General features: G+C 36.7%; 1 protein-coding gene and 1 non-coding gene across 14 annotated transcripts in view; one reads left to right on the top strand and one right to left on the bottom strand.

The window, feature by feature from the left end:
- The window catches only part of DIS3L2 (DIS3 like 3'-5' exoribonuclease 2), a 373,385-nt gene that overhangs the window by 236,646 nt on the left and 119,236 nt on the right, over window positions 1-17,503 (bottom strand). For all 13 annotated transcript variants that reach the window (XR_003435198.1, XR_003435217.1, XR_003435218.1 and 10 more), the window contains one exon: window positions 13,529-13,763. Coding sequence is in view for 10 of the 13 variants with exons in the window: in XM_027118351.1 (XP_026974152.1) it covers window positions 13,529-13,763 (235 nt within the window). In the remaining 3 variants the exon portion in view is untranslated. The remainder of the gene's footprint in view (window positions 1-13,528; window positions 13,764-17,503) is intronic.
- LOC113605381 (U6 spliceosomal RNA) lies at window positions 17,112-17,214 on the top strand. Its single transcript, XR_003427186.1, has one exon. It is a non-coding gene; the product is annotated as a U6 spliceosomal RNA (small nuclear RNA).

Here is a 17,503-nt window from a genome sequence, read left to right on the forward strand (position 1 = left end):
AGGAAATGGTTTGAAGCTGCAACATCCAATGCAGTAGCCACAAACCACATGTAGCTATTTTAAAATAAAATTAATTAAAATTAAATATAATTAAAAAGTCAGTTTTTCAGTCACAAATTTCAAGTGCTCAACAGCCACATGTGACTAGGTGGCTACACAGAAAGTCCTACTGGCATAAGGTAACCAAGTAACTAGTATGAGGCAACCAAAACTTGGCAGCTGGGGTCAACTTAGTTCAAAGTCCCAGGAATCTGGGGAAGGGGCAGATGTCCAGATGAAAATCTAGATGCATACAGGAAAGGGAAAGAGGGAAATAGACTCTAGATGGGCAATGAACAATACTCAACATAGTCTTCTAGAAAGAAATTAAACTGATCTGGCATGATCTGCTCTTCAAAAAAAATAACCCATTTGTAGAAACTGTCTGTTGTTATTTGAGGTACAAGGTGTTTTTCTTTTACAAACTCACTAACTTCCTGTGGGACACTGGACATGCCAAGTAACCTCTCTGAGTCTCAGTTTCCTCGTCTGTAAAAAAAAAAAAAAAAAAAAGAAGGTGAACTAGATCAGTTGTTTCTAACCTTTTAATCAGAGCAGAATTTTTTAAAATACATTTTTAAAAATTAATTTTTGCCTAAGATCTCACACTTTGAAGTATTTTTAGTAATTTAACTGCATCAAAAATTAATTTGTCACCCTGTTTTTTAATCAAAAACACACAACTGTTAATTAGAGCCTCTGATCACCAAGAAAAGTCAATGTTACCACGGTAGGCTAGTATCATTTGTATCAAAAGTAAAATAAGTTGACCTTGCAGTCTTAAAGCAAATGAACTATTTTCATTTAGTGTCATGAAATATTTATAAATAATGTGAAGTACTCCACTGGAAGTCCCGAGGGGTGGACTAACACCCGTCAAGGAGAGTACCTGATCTTGTAGGACTCATGTAGGTCCAGAATTTTATGATTTCTATAGTAATGCAACTGTAAACAGATATGATCCTCGTCACTAGCATAGACTAGCCTGACCTGGAAAGTACCAGAGAGAGGGATGAGTAGACAGACTTAGAAGAAAGATTCCAAGGGTGACTGGAAATAAGGAGAAAATGACACCATCACACAAAGATGCTGATCTACATTTTTATTACCAGTAAGCCCCCCAAAAGTAGATTATTAAGTAATTCAGGGAGCCAAGTATAAAGCTAAAAGTGGACAGCAAGCAAGAGAATCAAGAGTGCAATACTGCAAAGATGCTAAAAGAACCATGGGCACGGGGGGTGGCTCCAGAGACCTTCAAGTCTTCATTCACCTCTACTGAGGAGAAGGGCAGGCACACACAGTGACAGACATATTAGAGGCCTGGGAACTTCTGTTTCCAGGTAACAGCATGAACTACATTTAATATAGATTATTTGCTTTTATTTAAATTTCTATTCCAATAATTTGGTGTTAAAGTACTAGCAAGAAGGCTGACAGGCATGTCTATTCCTAGGCTGTAAGGAATGGATTGGGGCAGAGTATATTCTAGAAAATAAATTACTTGTAATGTTAGAAAAATGTTCTGAAACCCAAGCTCCCTAGGTCTGTTGATACATCAAAGAGAAAATAGGTAGGACTGACTCAATGATAAAAAATGAGAAGAGGAGAAGGTGAAAATGACAAGTCAGAGAAAGAACTGGACAAGCTTCGATCATATTTCAGTAAAGAACAAATATTATTTTTTCAAGATTGTTATAATTCATCATGGTTTTCTATCTCTGATAACCCTTCTAATAACTATGTATTTAACAATTTAAAAATTCCTTTAAAAACACCCACATTTCTCAAACAGCTAAGTATATGACACAGCAATTCTACTACTGGGTATAATTTCAATGGAATTGAAGACAGGAACTCAGATACTTGCTCACCAATGTTCATTTCAGCATTACTCACTATTCAATAGCCAAAAGGTGGAAACAAACCAGTGTCCATCAACATGAATGGATAAACAAAATGTGGTATATTCAATATAATGAAATACTACTCAGTCATGAAAAGGAATGACATTCTGACACATGCTACAACATAGATGAACCTTGAAAACATTATGCTAAATGAAATAAGCCAGACACAAAAGGAGGAATATTGTATGACTCCACTTACATGACATATCAAGAAGAGACAATTTATAGAGAGGAAGTAGATTAGTGGTTAGCAGAGACTGAGGCGGGTGAAATGGGGAGTTGTTTAATGGTTACAGAGTTTCTGTTTAGCATGATAAAAAAACGTGTGGGAATAGTACTAGATAATAGTAATGGCTGTGCAACATCATGAATGTAATTAATGGGACTGAATTGTAAACTTAAAAATGGTTAAAAAGACAAATTTGGTGCTATATATATTTTATCACACACACAAAAGATTTTTAAAACCACAAGAGTTTCTGTTTCTTATAGAGAGTGTAGGGCAGGGAATAGTGTGATAATATTTATTGCTTTCAAGGAGGGAAACTCAGGTGGCAGAAGAGAACAGGTAGGCCCCCGTCCTCTGACAGTCCCTTAAAGAAACTCTTAGAATAGAGGGGTTCTTCAAGGACCTAAACAGATGCCGATGACGCTTTAAACTACATTTCCAATCCAATCTCTGACGTCAACTTCAACCTACATTTCCAACTATACATGACCACCTCAGACTTAACATGTTTAAAAGAAAGTCCTTAGGAATACAAGATAAAGGTAGAGATTACTTACAATAAATAAAAATAGTAGAAATAAGTTTCTACTAAAAATTAAACAGACAAGTCCCTTCCTAGTGTAATAAAAAATGAGGGGAAAACTGAAAGGTTTGATTATAGATGCAGAGGAAATTAATTGAAAAAACTTCGTACAACTCTATTCTAAAATATTAGAATAGGTGGCGAAAATGTATGATTTTCCTGGAAAATATAATTTTAATTTTGCATTATCAAAATTAATGCAAGAAGAGGGAAAAAACCCTACAGAAACAAAATAATCATTACACATGGAGAAAGCTGCCAGCTAAGGAAAGCCCTAGCCCATGTTCCAACCATGCATTCTTTAAATGCTTCAAGTATTGAGAACACTTGATCATTCTCAATGCTATTCTGACTGCTCCAAAGCAGTGAGAAAAAGAAAGGTCCCCAGTTCTTCCCAAAAAGTTAATAGAGCCTGATACCAAAACACAAAAAAGACAGCACAATAAGAAGAAACTGCAGACAGATCACACATTTTGTATTTTAAATCCAAAAATCATAAATAAATATCAGCAAACAGAACTGAGTTACATGTTAAAACATGCGAGAGTGAGAGTCATGGCTGTATGAGGGATGCAAGAATTATTCAACATTATGTGTCATCAAGTAAACAAGCCAAAGGGGAAAAAAAACAAAATCTTGAAGAAGCTCAGAAGGCACTTGAAAGAAAACTTCAATATCCATTCCCAATAGAAACTTTTAGTTAAAAAAGAAAAGGGACACTTGGTTAACTAGGTCTGAAGCCAACAACCAGCACTGTGCTTGAGGGTTTAATACTGGAAGCATTCCTATTAAAGTCCAGAAGAAGGCAATCACCACTATTATGTAATACAGTTCTTAAAGCAATGGCCAATGACATGAGGAAAAAATGAGAAGCACAAATTAGAAAGTTAGGGACAAAATTATTATCTGCAGATAAAATTGTTTTATACCTAGAAAATCAAAGCCACCAACTAGAAAATTATTGGAAATAATAAGAGCATTCATTAAGGTATCCAGTTTAAAGATACACAAAACAACCCCAACAGCTTTCTTATATATCAACAATTACATGTAGGAAATTGCTGGAAAAAATTCCTTTCAAATTAATACTAAAGAACACAAAATACTCAATTTTTTTTTCTAACTCAAGTTTTTTCTAATGTGCAATAATGCTATATATAAACTATTAAACATATTAAGAAGATGTAAGATTCAAAATTCACATTGTGAATAGGTTTGATAAACTAAGACATACATAGACCATACTATAGTCAAAACAGCAAAACAGGGCACAGTCCCCAAAAAAGACCCCACAATTGAGCAAAAATTGAGGCAACAGATTTTTTACCCAAACTATTTTAATTAGCGTGTTGCATTTCCTAACAGTAAATAATTAAAACATTCATTAAAGTCTTGTTCAGCATCAACTATCAATTTCAGTAGCTTAAACCAGTGGTTCTCCAATTGTGGTTTGAGATCCTGCCAAAGGCCCACAAGGTCAAGACTCTTTTCATAATAATACTAAGACATTATTTGTCCCTTTCACTCTCATTTTCTCATGTCTGTAAAGTAGAGGTCAGCAAACTAAACTGGCCCACAGGCCAAATCCAGCCATGTCCACTCATTTACATATTCTCCACAGCCACTTTCAGGCTACAAAAACAGAGTTGAGTAGTTGTGACACAGAAGTCTCTGTCTCTGGTGTATCCCACAAAGCTGGAAATATTTACTATGTGGTGTATCCCACAAAGCTGCAAAGGTATTCTGTAAAGGTATCCTTTACAGAATACCTTTGCTAATCCCTGCTCTAATGAACAATAGAATGTGTGCTTATGTATTCTTGTGTTTTCTAGAATTTTCTAAGATTATCAATTTAAAGTACAAACAAGTATATTTTAGAAGTTAATTCCATTTTTCTCCTCAGTATTTTGACTATGGTTTTATCTACTATACATCATTAACCTCACTGATGCCCAATAAATCATTATTTTAAAATCTGAAGTTCTCCTTAAATGTACACAGAAACACAACTAGAAGTAAGTACACTTATTTTGCAATATTTTAAGGCTTTCTTTGTTTTAATTTTAAATACAGAAATATTGATAGATATAACCTACATACACAAAAGCATTTTGGAGTCTTCAATAATTCTTAAGAACACAGAAGTGTCCTGAGACCAAATAACTTGAGAATCACAGGTTTAAATAAAGTTGTTTGCAGCAGAATACAAATTCTTTTCAAGAACACAAGGAATACTCTCCAGGATAAATCACATGCTATGCCACAAAACAAGTCTCAACAAATTTAAGAGCACAGAAATTACAACACGCATTTTTCCCAACCACAACAGTATGAAACTACAAGTCAATTACAGAAAGAAAAATGGGAAAAGCACAAACATATAAACACTAAACAACATGGGTCAATGGGGAAATCAGAAAATACCTCGAGACAAAAGAAAACGGAAACACAAACTCTATGGGATGCAGCAAAAGCAGTTCTAAGAGGGAAGTTTAGAGTGATAAAGGCCTTCCTCAAGAAACAAGAATAATCTGAAATAAACAACCTAACCTACCATCTAAAAAGAAGAACAAACAAAACCCAAAGTCAGCAGTGGGAAAGAAATAATAAAGATCAGAGAGGAAATTAAATAGAGACCAAAAAAACAACAGAAAAGATCAATGAAACCAAGAGCTAGTTTTCTGAAAACACAAACAAAACTGATAACCCTCTAGCCAGACTCACCAAGAAGAAATGAGAGAGAACCCAAATAAACAAAATTAGAAATGAAAGAGGAGCAATAACAACCAATACCACAGAGATACAAAAAATCATAAGGAAATACTACAAACAGTTATACACCAACAAACTGGATAACCTCGAAGAAACAGACAAATTTCTAGAAACATACAACCTGCCAAGACTAAATCAAGAACAGACAATATGAATAGACTGATCACTAGTAGTGAAATTGAATTTGTAATTTAAAAAATTCACAGCCAACAAAAGCCCAGGACCGGATGGCTTCATAGGGGAATTCTACCAAACATATGAAGAAGTGCTAATACCTATCCTCCTCAAACTATTCCAAAAATTGAAGAGGACAGAGCGCTCCCAAATTCACTCAGTGAGGCCACCATTACCCTGATACCAAAACCAAAGACACTACAAAAAAAAAAAAAAAAATTACAAGCCAATATCTTTGATGAACATAGATGCAAAAATTCTCAACAAAATATTAGCAAACCAAATCCAACAATATATACAAAGGATCATACAGCATAATCAAGTGGGATGTATTCCAAGGACACAAGGATGGTTCAATATTTGCAAATCAATGTGGTACAGCACATTAACAAAAATGATAAAAATCACATAATCATCTTAATAGACACAGAAAAAGTAGTTGATGAAATTCCATATCCATTCATGATAAAAACTCTCATCAAAGGTGGTAGAGAGGGAACATATATCTACATAATAAAGGCCATTTATGACAAATTCACAGCTAACATCATACCCAATGGTGAAAAGCTGACAGCCTTTCCTCTAAAATCAGGAACAAGACAAGTATGCCCACTCTCGCCACTTCTATTTAACACAGTATTGGAAGTCCTGGCCACAGCAATCAGACAAGAAAGAGAAACAAAAGGCATCCAAATTGGAAGGGAAAAAGTAAAACTGTCACTATTTGCAGACGATATTGCTACTATATACAGAAAACTTGAATGTCTCAAAAAAAAACTATTACAACTAATAAGTGAATTCAGTAATGTTACAGGATACAAGATTAATATACAGAAATCTGTTGCTTTTCTATATTCGAATAATGAACTATCAGAAAGAGAAAGAAAAAAAATACCAATGCCATTCACAATCTCATCAAAAAGAATAAAATATCTAGGAATACACTTAAACAAAGAGATTAAAGACCTATACTGTGAAAACTATAAAACACTGATGAAGGAAAGTAGAAGGTGATACAAAGAAATGAAAAGATATTCCACGCTCTTGGATTAGAAGAATTAGTATTGTTAAAATGGCCAGACTAACCAAAGCAATCTACAGATTTAATGCAATTCCTATTAAAATACCCATGACATTTTTCACAGAACTAAAACAAATAATCCTGAATTGTATACTGAACCACAGACTTTAAGACCCTAAATTGCCAAAGCAATCTTGGGAAAAAAAGAATATAAAGCTGAAGGTACCACCCTCGCTGACTTCAGACTATACTACAAATCTACAGTAATCAAAACAGCACGGTACTGGCATAAAAACAGACATATAGATCAATGGAACAGAACAGAGAGCTCAGAAGTAAACCCATGCACCTATGATCAATTAATCTGTGATAAAGGAGGCAAGAATATACAATGGATAAAAGACAGTCCTTCAGTAAGTAGTGCGGGGAACACTGGACAGCCACATGTAAAAGAATGAGATGACAACATTTCCTCAAACCATACACAAAAATAAATTCAAAATGGATTAAAGACCTAAAGGTAAGATCCAAAACCATAAAACTCCTAGAAGAGAACATAGGCAGAACATATACTGGATATGCTATAAGAATTAAATAATTAAATATCATGAGGAATAATTATAAAGTACTTAGGGCCTAGCACGCAGTAAATGTTCAATAAGTATCAGTGATTATTATGTGTAAATACATATCTGGGTATGCATGTATACAAAAATATACCTAGGTATATCCTAGGTATGGCAAAAGAAGTATTTAGAGGGAATTTTATAACTTTAAAAATATTTCAAAGGAAACAAGAGAAGTCGAAAAGACATATTCAACTCAAGAAGTTGGGAAAAGGACAAAAAAGCAACGCCCCCAAGTAAGGAATAAATAACTAAGATAAGGGCAAATATCAATGATATACAGAACAACATCATCAACAATAAACAGAAAAATAACACAACCAAAAATCATGTTCCTTGAAAAGATTAATAAGATAGATCTTTGGCAAGCAAGAGTTAAGAAAAAAGAGAAGAGTCAAACAATTAAAATACAGAACGAAAAGGGAGGCAAAAATACCAACACAAGGAGTCATTTTAATAATTAAAGAATATTAATGAGTATTAGGAATATCTATGTGATCATAAATTCAAATGGATAAATTGCCCTTCAGTTATGCCAAAATTGGCGTCAAAAAGAGAGACTGAACAGACCAATCAGTATAAAAGAGACTGAAAGAGCAAAGATCTCGCCTTCTGAAAAACAGCAGGTGCAGAAAATTTTACAATGAGGTCTACCAAATTTTAAGGAAGACTTAATTCCTGTTTTTTTAAATTAACTTTTATTGGAGTATGCTTTACAATGTAACTCCTGTCTTATACAAGCTATTCTGGGAAAATAGTAAACCGTCAGTACAGACGAATTTATTTGCAAAGCAGAAATAGAGACACAGATGTAGAGAACAAACTTACGGATATCAAGGGGAAAGGGGTGGTGGTGGGATGAATTGGGAGATTGGGATTGACATATATATACTACTATGTATAAAATAGATAAATGAGAACCTACTGTACAGCACAGGGAACTCTACTCAGTGCCCTGTGGTGACCTAAATGGGAAGGAAATCTAAAAAAGAGGGGATAAACGTATACGTATAATTGATTCACTTTGCTGTACAGCAGAAAGTAACACAACATTGTAAAGCAACTATACTCCAATAAAAATTTAAAAAAAAATGACCAGGACATTTTATGAAGCTAATATAATCTTGACTGTAAAAACCAGATAATGATAAGAAAATGATAGGTCCGTTTAACATGATACAAAAAAATCCTACACTATATATTACCTAAGTAAATCCAATATTGTACTTAAAAAATAATAATATATTGGGATTAAGTAGGAGTTATCCTAGGAATTCAAGGATCGTTCAATAACAAAAATACATTTAAAGGAGAGAAACCAAATGATACTCTCAATCAATAAAGAATCAGCTTTATGAAGTTCAGCAAAAGGCAAAACTGTGGAGTTAATAAAAGACTGTATGAGAAAACATCTATGTGACCTAGGAATATGCAAAAAACTAAAAAAAAAAACCCATAAAGTATATGATTAATTTTATCACAGAAAAATTAAGAATTTTTGTTCAGTGAAAAACACCATAAAGTTAATAGACAAATGACTAAAGGACAGAATGGTAGAAGATATTTGTGATGCCTAAAGTGGAAAAGGGATTATTATAGAGAATAGATAAGAACTGCCTGCAAATCAACAACAGAACAGTAACTATGATGGAACAATGGGCAAACAATATGAAAAGGCAATTTACAGAACTTAATCTCTAGAGTATAAAAAACTAGAAAGCTGAATAATTCTAACTATTGGCAGGAATGAGAAGGTAAAAGAAGCTTCATGGGTGTGGAGAAAAGGGAACCCTCCTGCACCGCTGGTGGGAATGTAAATAGGTACAGCTGCTACGGAGAACACTATGGAGGCTGCTTAAAAAACTAAAAGAGTTGCCATATGATCCAGCAATCCCATTCCTGAGCATATATCCAGACAAAACTATAATTCAAAAAGATACATGCACCTCTATTTTCATAGCAGCACTATTTACAATAGCCAAGACATGGAAGCAACCTAAATGTCCATTGACAGATGAATGGATATAAAAGATGTGGTATGCACACACACATACACACACAATGGAATACTACTCAGACATAAAAAAGAGTGAAATAATGCCATTTGCAGCAACATGATGGACCTAGAGATTATCATACTAAGCGAAGTAAATCAGAAAGAGAAAGACAAATACCATAGGACATCATTTATATGTGGAATCTAAAATATGACATAAATGAACTTCCACGAAACAGAAACAGACTCACAGACATAAAGAACAGACTTGCGGTTGCCAAGGGGGAGGTAGGGGAGGGGAGGGAAGGATTGGGAGTTTGGGATTAGCAGATGCAAACTATTTTATACAGAATGGATAAACAACAACGTCCTGTTGTATTAGCCCAGGGAACTATATTCAATATCCTGTAATAAACCATAAGGGACTTCACAGGGAGGAATGGCTGGTCTAGCACAGGTCTTAGACATTGGAGGTCCTGACCATCTGTCTCTACCTGAATCACACATGATATGAATGCATCACCCACTCAGTCTAAAAGACAGGGAAGGGCTTCCCTGGTGGTGCAGTGGTTAAGAATCCGCCTGCCAATGCAGGGGACACGGGTTCGAACCCTGGTCCGGGAAGATCCCACATGCCGCGGAGCAACTAAGCCCGTGAGCCACGACTACTGAGCCCACGTGCCACAACTACTGAAGCCTGCGCGCCCAGAGCCTGTGCTCGGCAACGAGAGAAGCCACCGCCAACAAGAAGCCCACGCACTGCAACAAAGAGCAGTCCCCACTCGCCACAACTAGAGAAAGCCTGCGTGCAGCAACGAAGACCCAACGCAGCTAAAAATAAATAAATAAAAGACAGGGAAGCAAAAATTCCCACTGTATCCTTCTAACATAGGTCTGGACAAGGCTTTACTCTTTTTTAAAAACAAAAAAATACTTTAAAACACTGGCACAAAACATTGCCCAAAAATTGTGGTTGATGGGAAACTGCCTTATATTTAATTTTTAATATAATTTCTGAAGCAAACGTAACTGTCTTCTAATATATTAATCATCATTATACACAGTGGAGAGCTAGGAAACAAAAACATAAGAAAGATTTGATCTCAGAATCTGGAAACACTAGCAGAAAGGAAATGAAAAAAATTAGCTCGGAGAAAGAAGGGTTTCTAGACAGTCAGGAGCACGGGTTCTTGGCATTTCAGTAACCCCAAAGTATCACAGGAGAATAATCATATGGATCTGCTTTTCTCAGCCAAAGGGAAATACGGTTACTCTTTATCCAAGGAAAGCGAGCTTAAACCTAGGCAATGAATAGGCCTGTTGCTGGAAGGAGATGAATTTTAAGTGTGAAAAAAAGGGCTCTTCCTGACTCCTAAGGTTGACTTGGGCAGGCCCCAGGAGGCGCAGTAATAGATCGATTTAAACCTCGGAAGGGAACAAGGATTCCATGTGGATTCTCCCTTCAAAAAAAGAGCTGAAGGTGGCCAGAGACAAAAGTGAGAACTTAGAGGGTCACCGACTCTACATTCAAACCCATGTTCAGTCATCAGGGTACTGGCAGAAGCTTCTCTCCAGACCAGAAAGCTGAACAAGATCTCTGACAGACCCTACTAAGGGAGAGAACAGGAAAAGTACATCACAACCTGATTAGGTCAGCATCGCCAAGACTCAGATGGCCAAAACTGTTCTTAAAGTTCCCAAAGATGTATGATAAAGAGCTACTGTACCAATTAGTCATGATGTTTTTTTATCCTTTGGAGTTTGCTAATCAGGCAATCGTTATTCAAATACTCGATACCAAAGAATATTTATTTGGGTTGTCCCCGGTCTTGACACAGATGGCAGTTTTCTATGCTGACAACAATGCCATTGCCTGGGAAGTGGTAAAAGCTCAGCCTTGGGAGGCTGTGGGGCTGGACCTACAAAAGGGGCCCAGGTCTTTGGCCTATTCTCTCAAGGGCTGAGGATGATCCAGATCCATGTGGTCTTCCTAGAAGAAACTATTGTGTAGGTCTGAGATGCCCGGAGAAACTTTTCTCTGAATGCAATGATAGGCATTTGCTGCATACAGCTGGGGTTACCTGCTCAATTACCAGAGAAATTGGTAGTTATGGTAAAGATACGAATGTTTCCCGGGCAAAAAGGGATATACTAAGTAGACATATGTAATATGTCATGTTTGCTTTGGGTAAAAGAAACATGATATTCAAACAAAAATCACTCTTTTGCACACAGGTGTGAACTAGGATTAATAATCCATTTGCAATTACAACACAAAGCAATGAACCTTTCTAGAAGTCTTAGGAAAAGTTTATGATGTTCTTAAGGTTATGGTTTGTTTTAATAACAAATTTCAAACCCTTAAATGGTGCAAAAAGAACTAACATCCTAACTGTAACCAGATTTTATATTATCCAGAGAAGAGAAGCTGGTTGAAATATCCTTAAAAACACCATGATTTTTAAAAAAGCAAATTGCAATTTTCCTAAATATCAAGAGGGCAAGAAATGAGAAACAGCCATGTGGTTTCAAAACTCTCTATTTAGAGGCTAGCAGGAAAGAGAAATTGGTACCAGATTCTGAGGGAAGGATTAAGGCTGTTCCCTCAGTCAGGGCCAGTAAGGAAGCAATATAAATAACAGTAGGATACGAAGACCATAAAAACAGTAAGGAAAAAAACTGCATACGGTGGACTTGTAAAGCACTCAGTGACACTTACCTGCAACAGAGATGGAGGAAAATTACAACAGAGGACAAATCAAGAGTACGTCTGGCATCAGAATTTCCCAAACAAAGGATAAAGTGAATTATTAATATCCACCCTGGGCATCAATTCTGCCATCACTTCCATCCATCAATATTTCCTTGCCCTTGTATTGGTACCAATCACTAATGAGAAACTGAAGCATCTCATCCCTTCAACTTGGAACCTAGAGGAAAAGAGGCTGCTGAGGTCTTCCAAGTTCAATCACCTGAGCTAGGTTTCCACAAAGTAGTTTTGGGCCAAATACCCAGTAAGTTTTAAAGTACTCCTTCCCCTGGCTTTGTCCTTCAAGTATCTCTCTCCCTTGGTGACCTTGCAGATGAGGATTTGGCTATTTAGGGTCCTGGTTATTAAACTGTTTTTAAAGGAAGAAAGAAGAAACATCAGAAGAAGGAATTTTCAAGGAATAACATCCAAATGACATTGGCTGTGCCCTGAACAGTGGAACCACTAGTTATCTAAGCAGGCCACAAAAACAAAAGAACCTGGGTGCCCTCAGGTCAGCAGTGAGGTGGGGCAGTGAGGAAGCAGTAGCCTCTTCATTCAGATAGAATTTCAAAGTCGGGAAGTTCTTCTGAATGAGTAGCACTTGGCACCAGAAAGTGACACATGCTTTTAGAAAGTGCTCGCTGCCCGAGATCACTACCTCATCAGCAGTGAAGACACAGAGTGATCCTTATGCAGTCACTTCCTGAAATCACCTCCAGCTTTCTTCAGGATGTCAGAGAACTATGCTCACCAGTCCCTATCACAGGGTGTCTGCTGAACATCCTCCTTTAGTAATCTGGCATTTCTTCTAGCCTTTCGTGGGGACTGTGCCAGAAACTTCTTCCTGATAAAAAAACCCTCATAATCTAGTTGGCCTAACCAGGTCAATATTTTCCATTTCATAACATACATAAAAATCAATCTGGCTAGAAAACATATTCCCTGCACTTAAAACCTCCTAGAAATCTATACATTGAAATATTCCAATTTTCATTGCTACTTTCCCTTAAGTTTTCCAGACTGCAGTCAGGTAGGGCCCTTGGTCACAGCTCTTCGCAAAATCCAGGGTAAAACAAAGTGCTTTCTTTGGAAGGATTTTAGTTTGGTTTAATTATGTTCATATCAACCACAGGATGGGATTGGGCTCATCACAGGAAATTTCAAGGTTAGCTATCAACACAATGCAAAACCCATTAGGAAATGACAACAGCAACCACTGACCACACAAATCACCAGCAGCATTTGTCCCCTCCTCACAAACAGCAGCTGGAAGCCTGTCAAAGATCCCCCTTTCCTAAAAGCTGCCACAGGTTAGAAACTGGAAAGATACCAACTGTATTGTGTGATTAATTCTGTAGCACAGAGAGAATTCCAATACTTAAAACAATCTACTAAAATAAAACGTCGTGGAGATCAGTCTGGAACTCACCTTTTTCATGAACACAAACTGAGAGTTTCTTAACACCATCAACCAGAGCATTCTGCATGTTGCCATGTCCATCTTCTGAGTCGCTGTCATCAAACTGAGCCTCTATAATGACATCAGGACTGTCATTATAGCCTTTCAGGGACTGTTGCAGGAGATGGCTTCCACAGAGCTCCTCAGGGAGATCTGATTCATAGGCACCTTCTGTTTCTTTGTCATTGCTCTCTGGTTTAATTACCTGAAGAAAAGAGAAAAGTTCTGCTAAATCACTGGAGGGAAAAATGGGAAAGTGCAGATTTTTCTTTTTTCATTTTTCTTTCCTAAGGAAAAAACTGCACATTCAGAAGCACTGGACACTCACCATGTAGTTTGACAAAGAATCTTTATTTTCCAGATGCACAGATTACCTTACAATCAATCCAGCTCTTCAAGATGCCCAAGATTAATGCTACATCCACTTCTATTTTTCTGATGTATATTTTCATCCTCTCTCCCACAAAGGCCCTAAATACCAGAAGTACCACACTGCTTCACAAAGTATCCATCACATGGGACCAACCAGTATGCTGGGAAATGATAAAAGAACTCAACATAGTTTGTCACTGTGTTCCCAAATGAAACCACAAGAATGTAAGATGAAATAGAAAAAAAATTAAGTGTGAACAAGAGTTTATAAAATGTTCCCATAAAAAATATAAACCCTTAATTCTCCATTTTGAGGCCTGAGATCAGTATAGAAAGCACACAACTGATAGACATTTACACTAGAAATAAGAATGCGCATTACACAATATGTCAAAAATTTTCAATTTAACAAAAATGAAGCAAATAGGAGAAAAGAATCCACTACTAATCCATTCAGTGAGTTAGTCACATGACACTCATATGACAGTACCCTTTGATTTCTATGGGCACAATATTAACATACACCAGTGTTATTTAGTCACTGAAAAAAAAAAAGGTGACCCTATATGTAAATCTGCCCATCTACGTTAGCAAAAAAGACAGCAGATTTTGTAGGTTCTAAATGTTACTTAGAACACCATATCCTTCTAATAATCTATTTCTGGATGAGAAATCTATGTGCAATTTAAACATATAATCAAGATGTGATCATACATACGTGTGTGTGTATTTGAATTGGATCACTATTGGTAGCACACTCGTTTCATTCTTTCAAACAAATGCTGGAAGGCCAGCCTCATGCCAGGCACCCTCATGAGGCCTACATTTTATAGTGAGGAGACAGATGGTGAACAATTTACTCATTCAACAAATCGTACGGAGTAACTTTCACGGTGCAAGGCACTGTTCTAGGTGGCAAGGATGCAGCGGTGCACACAATCAAAAGTCTAATAATGGTAAGTGCTAGTGAAAAAAATATATAATATGAAAATGCTGGTTATTGGAAACTGAGGCTAGTTTACCAGTAGGGTGGTTAGGGAGGATGCCTCCTGGATGAAGCGACATTTGAGCAGAGATCTGAATGAAGTGAGTGAGCTTCTAGCAGTTTCTCTATGTGCTTATAATTGAGAAGTCTAATATTTTTCTGACTTTAACTCTGGGGTTTCAAATTAGATGCCTGCTTTCAACAAACCAGATTAACGTTCAAATTAGATCACACAAAGATCATGCTTAATGAAAGATCTTCATTTTATACAACGCACAAAAGGTTATTAAAAGAAATCATTCTCCAAACATTATAATGTCACAGATTCCAATTAACATAACTGTCCCCAATGAATATTATAACATCCACCCAGAAAATCAAAGTAAAATATTACAAAGATATTCACACAATCAGAACACAGACACTAAAAGTACATTCCCAAAGTTTTAAAATATGACTTCATGAAAATGTGATAACAGGAATCTGACTCTTGTCAGACTCACTGATTTATTCATTTGTTCATTCACTAATTTGTTCATTATTTCCACATTTGTTCATTATTTCCAAACAAACAAGGCTCCTTTTCTTTAACAGTTAAAAAAAAGTTCAATTGGCTAAGCCAGAAATCTCTAAAAAGATTCCCTTTAGGCCCCTTCCTGCATGAGAACATAAGAGTGAAGCAACAGCTAAGTTTTAGATTAATATACAATTACAAAACCAGCTCTCCTTCACTTCTGCCTTGAAACACAAATCCTGGTTTCATACCTGACCCAAAATATATCATTCAAAAAACAGAATTCACTGACAAATTAGAGAAGAAAAAGAAATCTGACATCACTCAAATCAGCAAATCCATTCAATTTCCTTAAATGTGCCGAGCAAATTCAATAACATTTAGGAAGATCTGCCCTTGACCATCCTCACAGAATTAACACAACCTTGGGCACTGTCAGAACAGCCCAAAGCACAGGCAGGAGGTACATGTGCATACCCTACGTCTAAAGCACAGTGGCTACAACACAATCGCTGGTCTACTGTTCTTTTTTACGTGTCATCCCATACAAACTTTATCTCAGAAAGAAGAGAGCTGGGGGCAGGGGTGAAAGAAAACAACTGACATGCTACAGTTACAATATGAGGTAAAATGCAGTCTTCTGGAAAGATGTTAAAAAAGGTTCCAGGCCTTTACTTTCTATTATGTATTTATTTCTTCTGCTAACGGTTTCAGAAAGGATTTGGTTCCCACAGACCAAGGAGAAAATATTAGAGGGTAACCAGAATTCTGACTTTATAAAATTTGAAGGCTCGGGCTTCCCTGGTGGCGCAGTGGTTGAGAGTCCGCCTGCCAATGCAGGGGACACAGGTTCGTGCCCCGGTCCGGGAAGATGCCACATGCTGCGGAGCGGCTAGGCCCGTGAGCCATGGCCGCTAAGCCTGCACGTCCGGAGCCTGTGCTCCACAACGGAAGAAGCCACAACAGTGAGAGGCCGGTGTACCGCAAAAAAAAAAAAAAAAAAAAAAAATTGAAGGCTCAACTATCCCACAGTGAAAGGTAGTCTTTGTATGTATGTATATGTTTGTGAGTAAAATATAAAGAGAATTCTGTAATCACCATGATTCTGCCTACCTACATATTAAGAATTACGCTTTGGCTTACACATACAAAGTTCAAGGAAAAGTCAATGGGAAAAAGAGCACAGTAGAAAGCAATGACCAGAGTACAGCAAGCTTAACTGTACAGCACATTTCAAAACCAACCCAGTTCTGATTTTATGATAATCTCCGTGGTTTAGATTACCTATACTCAAGAATTAGTGTTTTAGGCACTAAATTCACTTTTGAGTTACTAAAGCAGAGAATGCTGTATGGTAGCAGGGTTTAATGAATAAATCAAGTCATTCAAAACCGTATAATTAAAATATAAATTAATACATTGCATTTTTAAAGTATTTTCATTCTATTTTTGTTATCACAGTACAAACAAGAATAAAATAAATGTTACGGGGAAAAAAGATCACCTTAAAGTCATAGGATACAACAGGCACTCTAAAACCGTTCCATATCACATATTGGTTAAGAATGAGGGTTGTGGAACTCCTACGAGAAATGGCTAACTCAAGTCTAGAAAAGGAAACAAACAAGATGAAACTGGGGACTTCCCTGGTGGCACAGTGGTTAAGAATCCGCCTGCCACGCTCGCTTCAGCAGCACATATACTAAAATTGGAACGCTACAGAGAAGATTAGCATGGCCCCTGCACAAGGATGACACGCAAACTCGTGAAGCGTTCCATATTTTTTACTCCAATAAAGATGTTAAAAAATAAATAAATAAATAAAAAGAAAAATCACTGAAGCACTGAAAGTTATTGGAGCTATAGGATGCTACGGCCATTTTCATTCTTAATGAAATGTCAGCCATAATGTTGAATAAAAATGTACTGGATTAAAAAATTTAAGTGTATAGAAAAAAAAAAAAGAATCCGCCTGCCAATGCAGGGGACACAGTTTCTATCCCTGGTCCGGGAAGATCCCACATGCCGCGGAGGAACTAAGCCCGTGTACCACAGCTGCTGAAGCCCGCGTGCC

The sequence above is a fragment of the Aethalodelphis obliquidens genome, unplaced genomic scaffold (genome assembly GCF_003676395.1).
Source record: "Aethalodelphis obliquidens isolate GAN/ISIS:26980383/991018 unplaced genomic scaffold, ASM367639v1 scaffold2, whole genome shotgun sequence".
Lineage (NCBI taxonomy): Eukaryota > Metazoa > Chordata > Mammalia > Artiodactyla > Delphinidae > Aethalodelphis > Aethalodelphis obliquidens.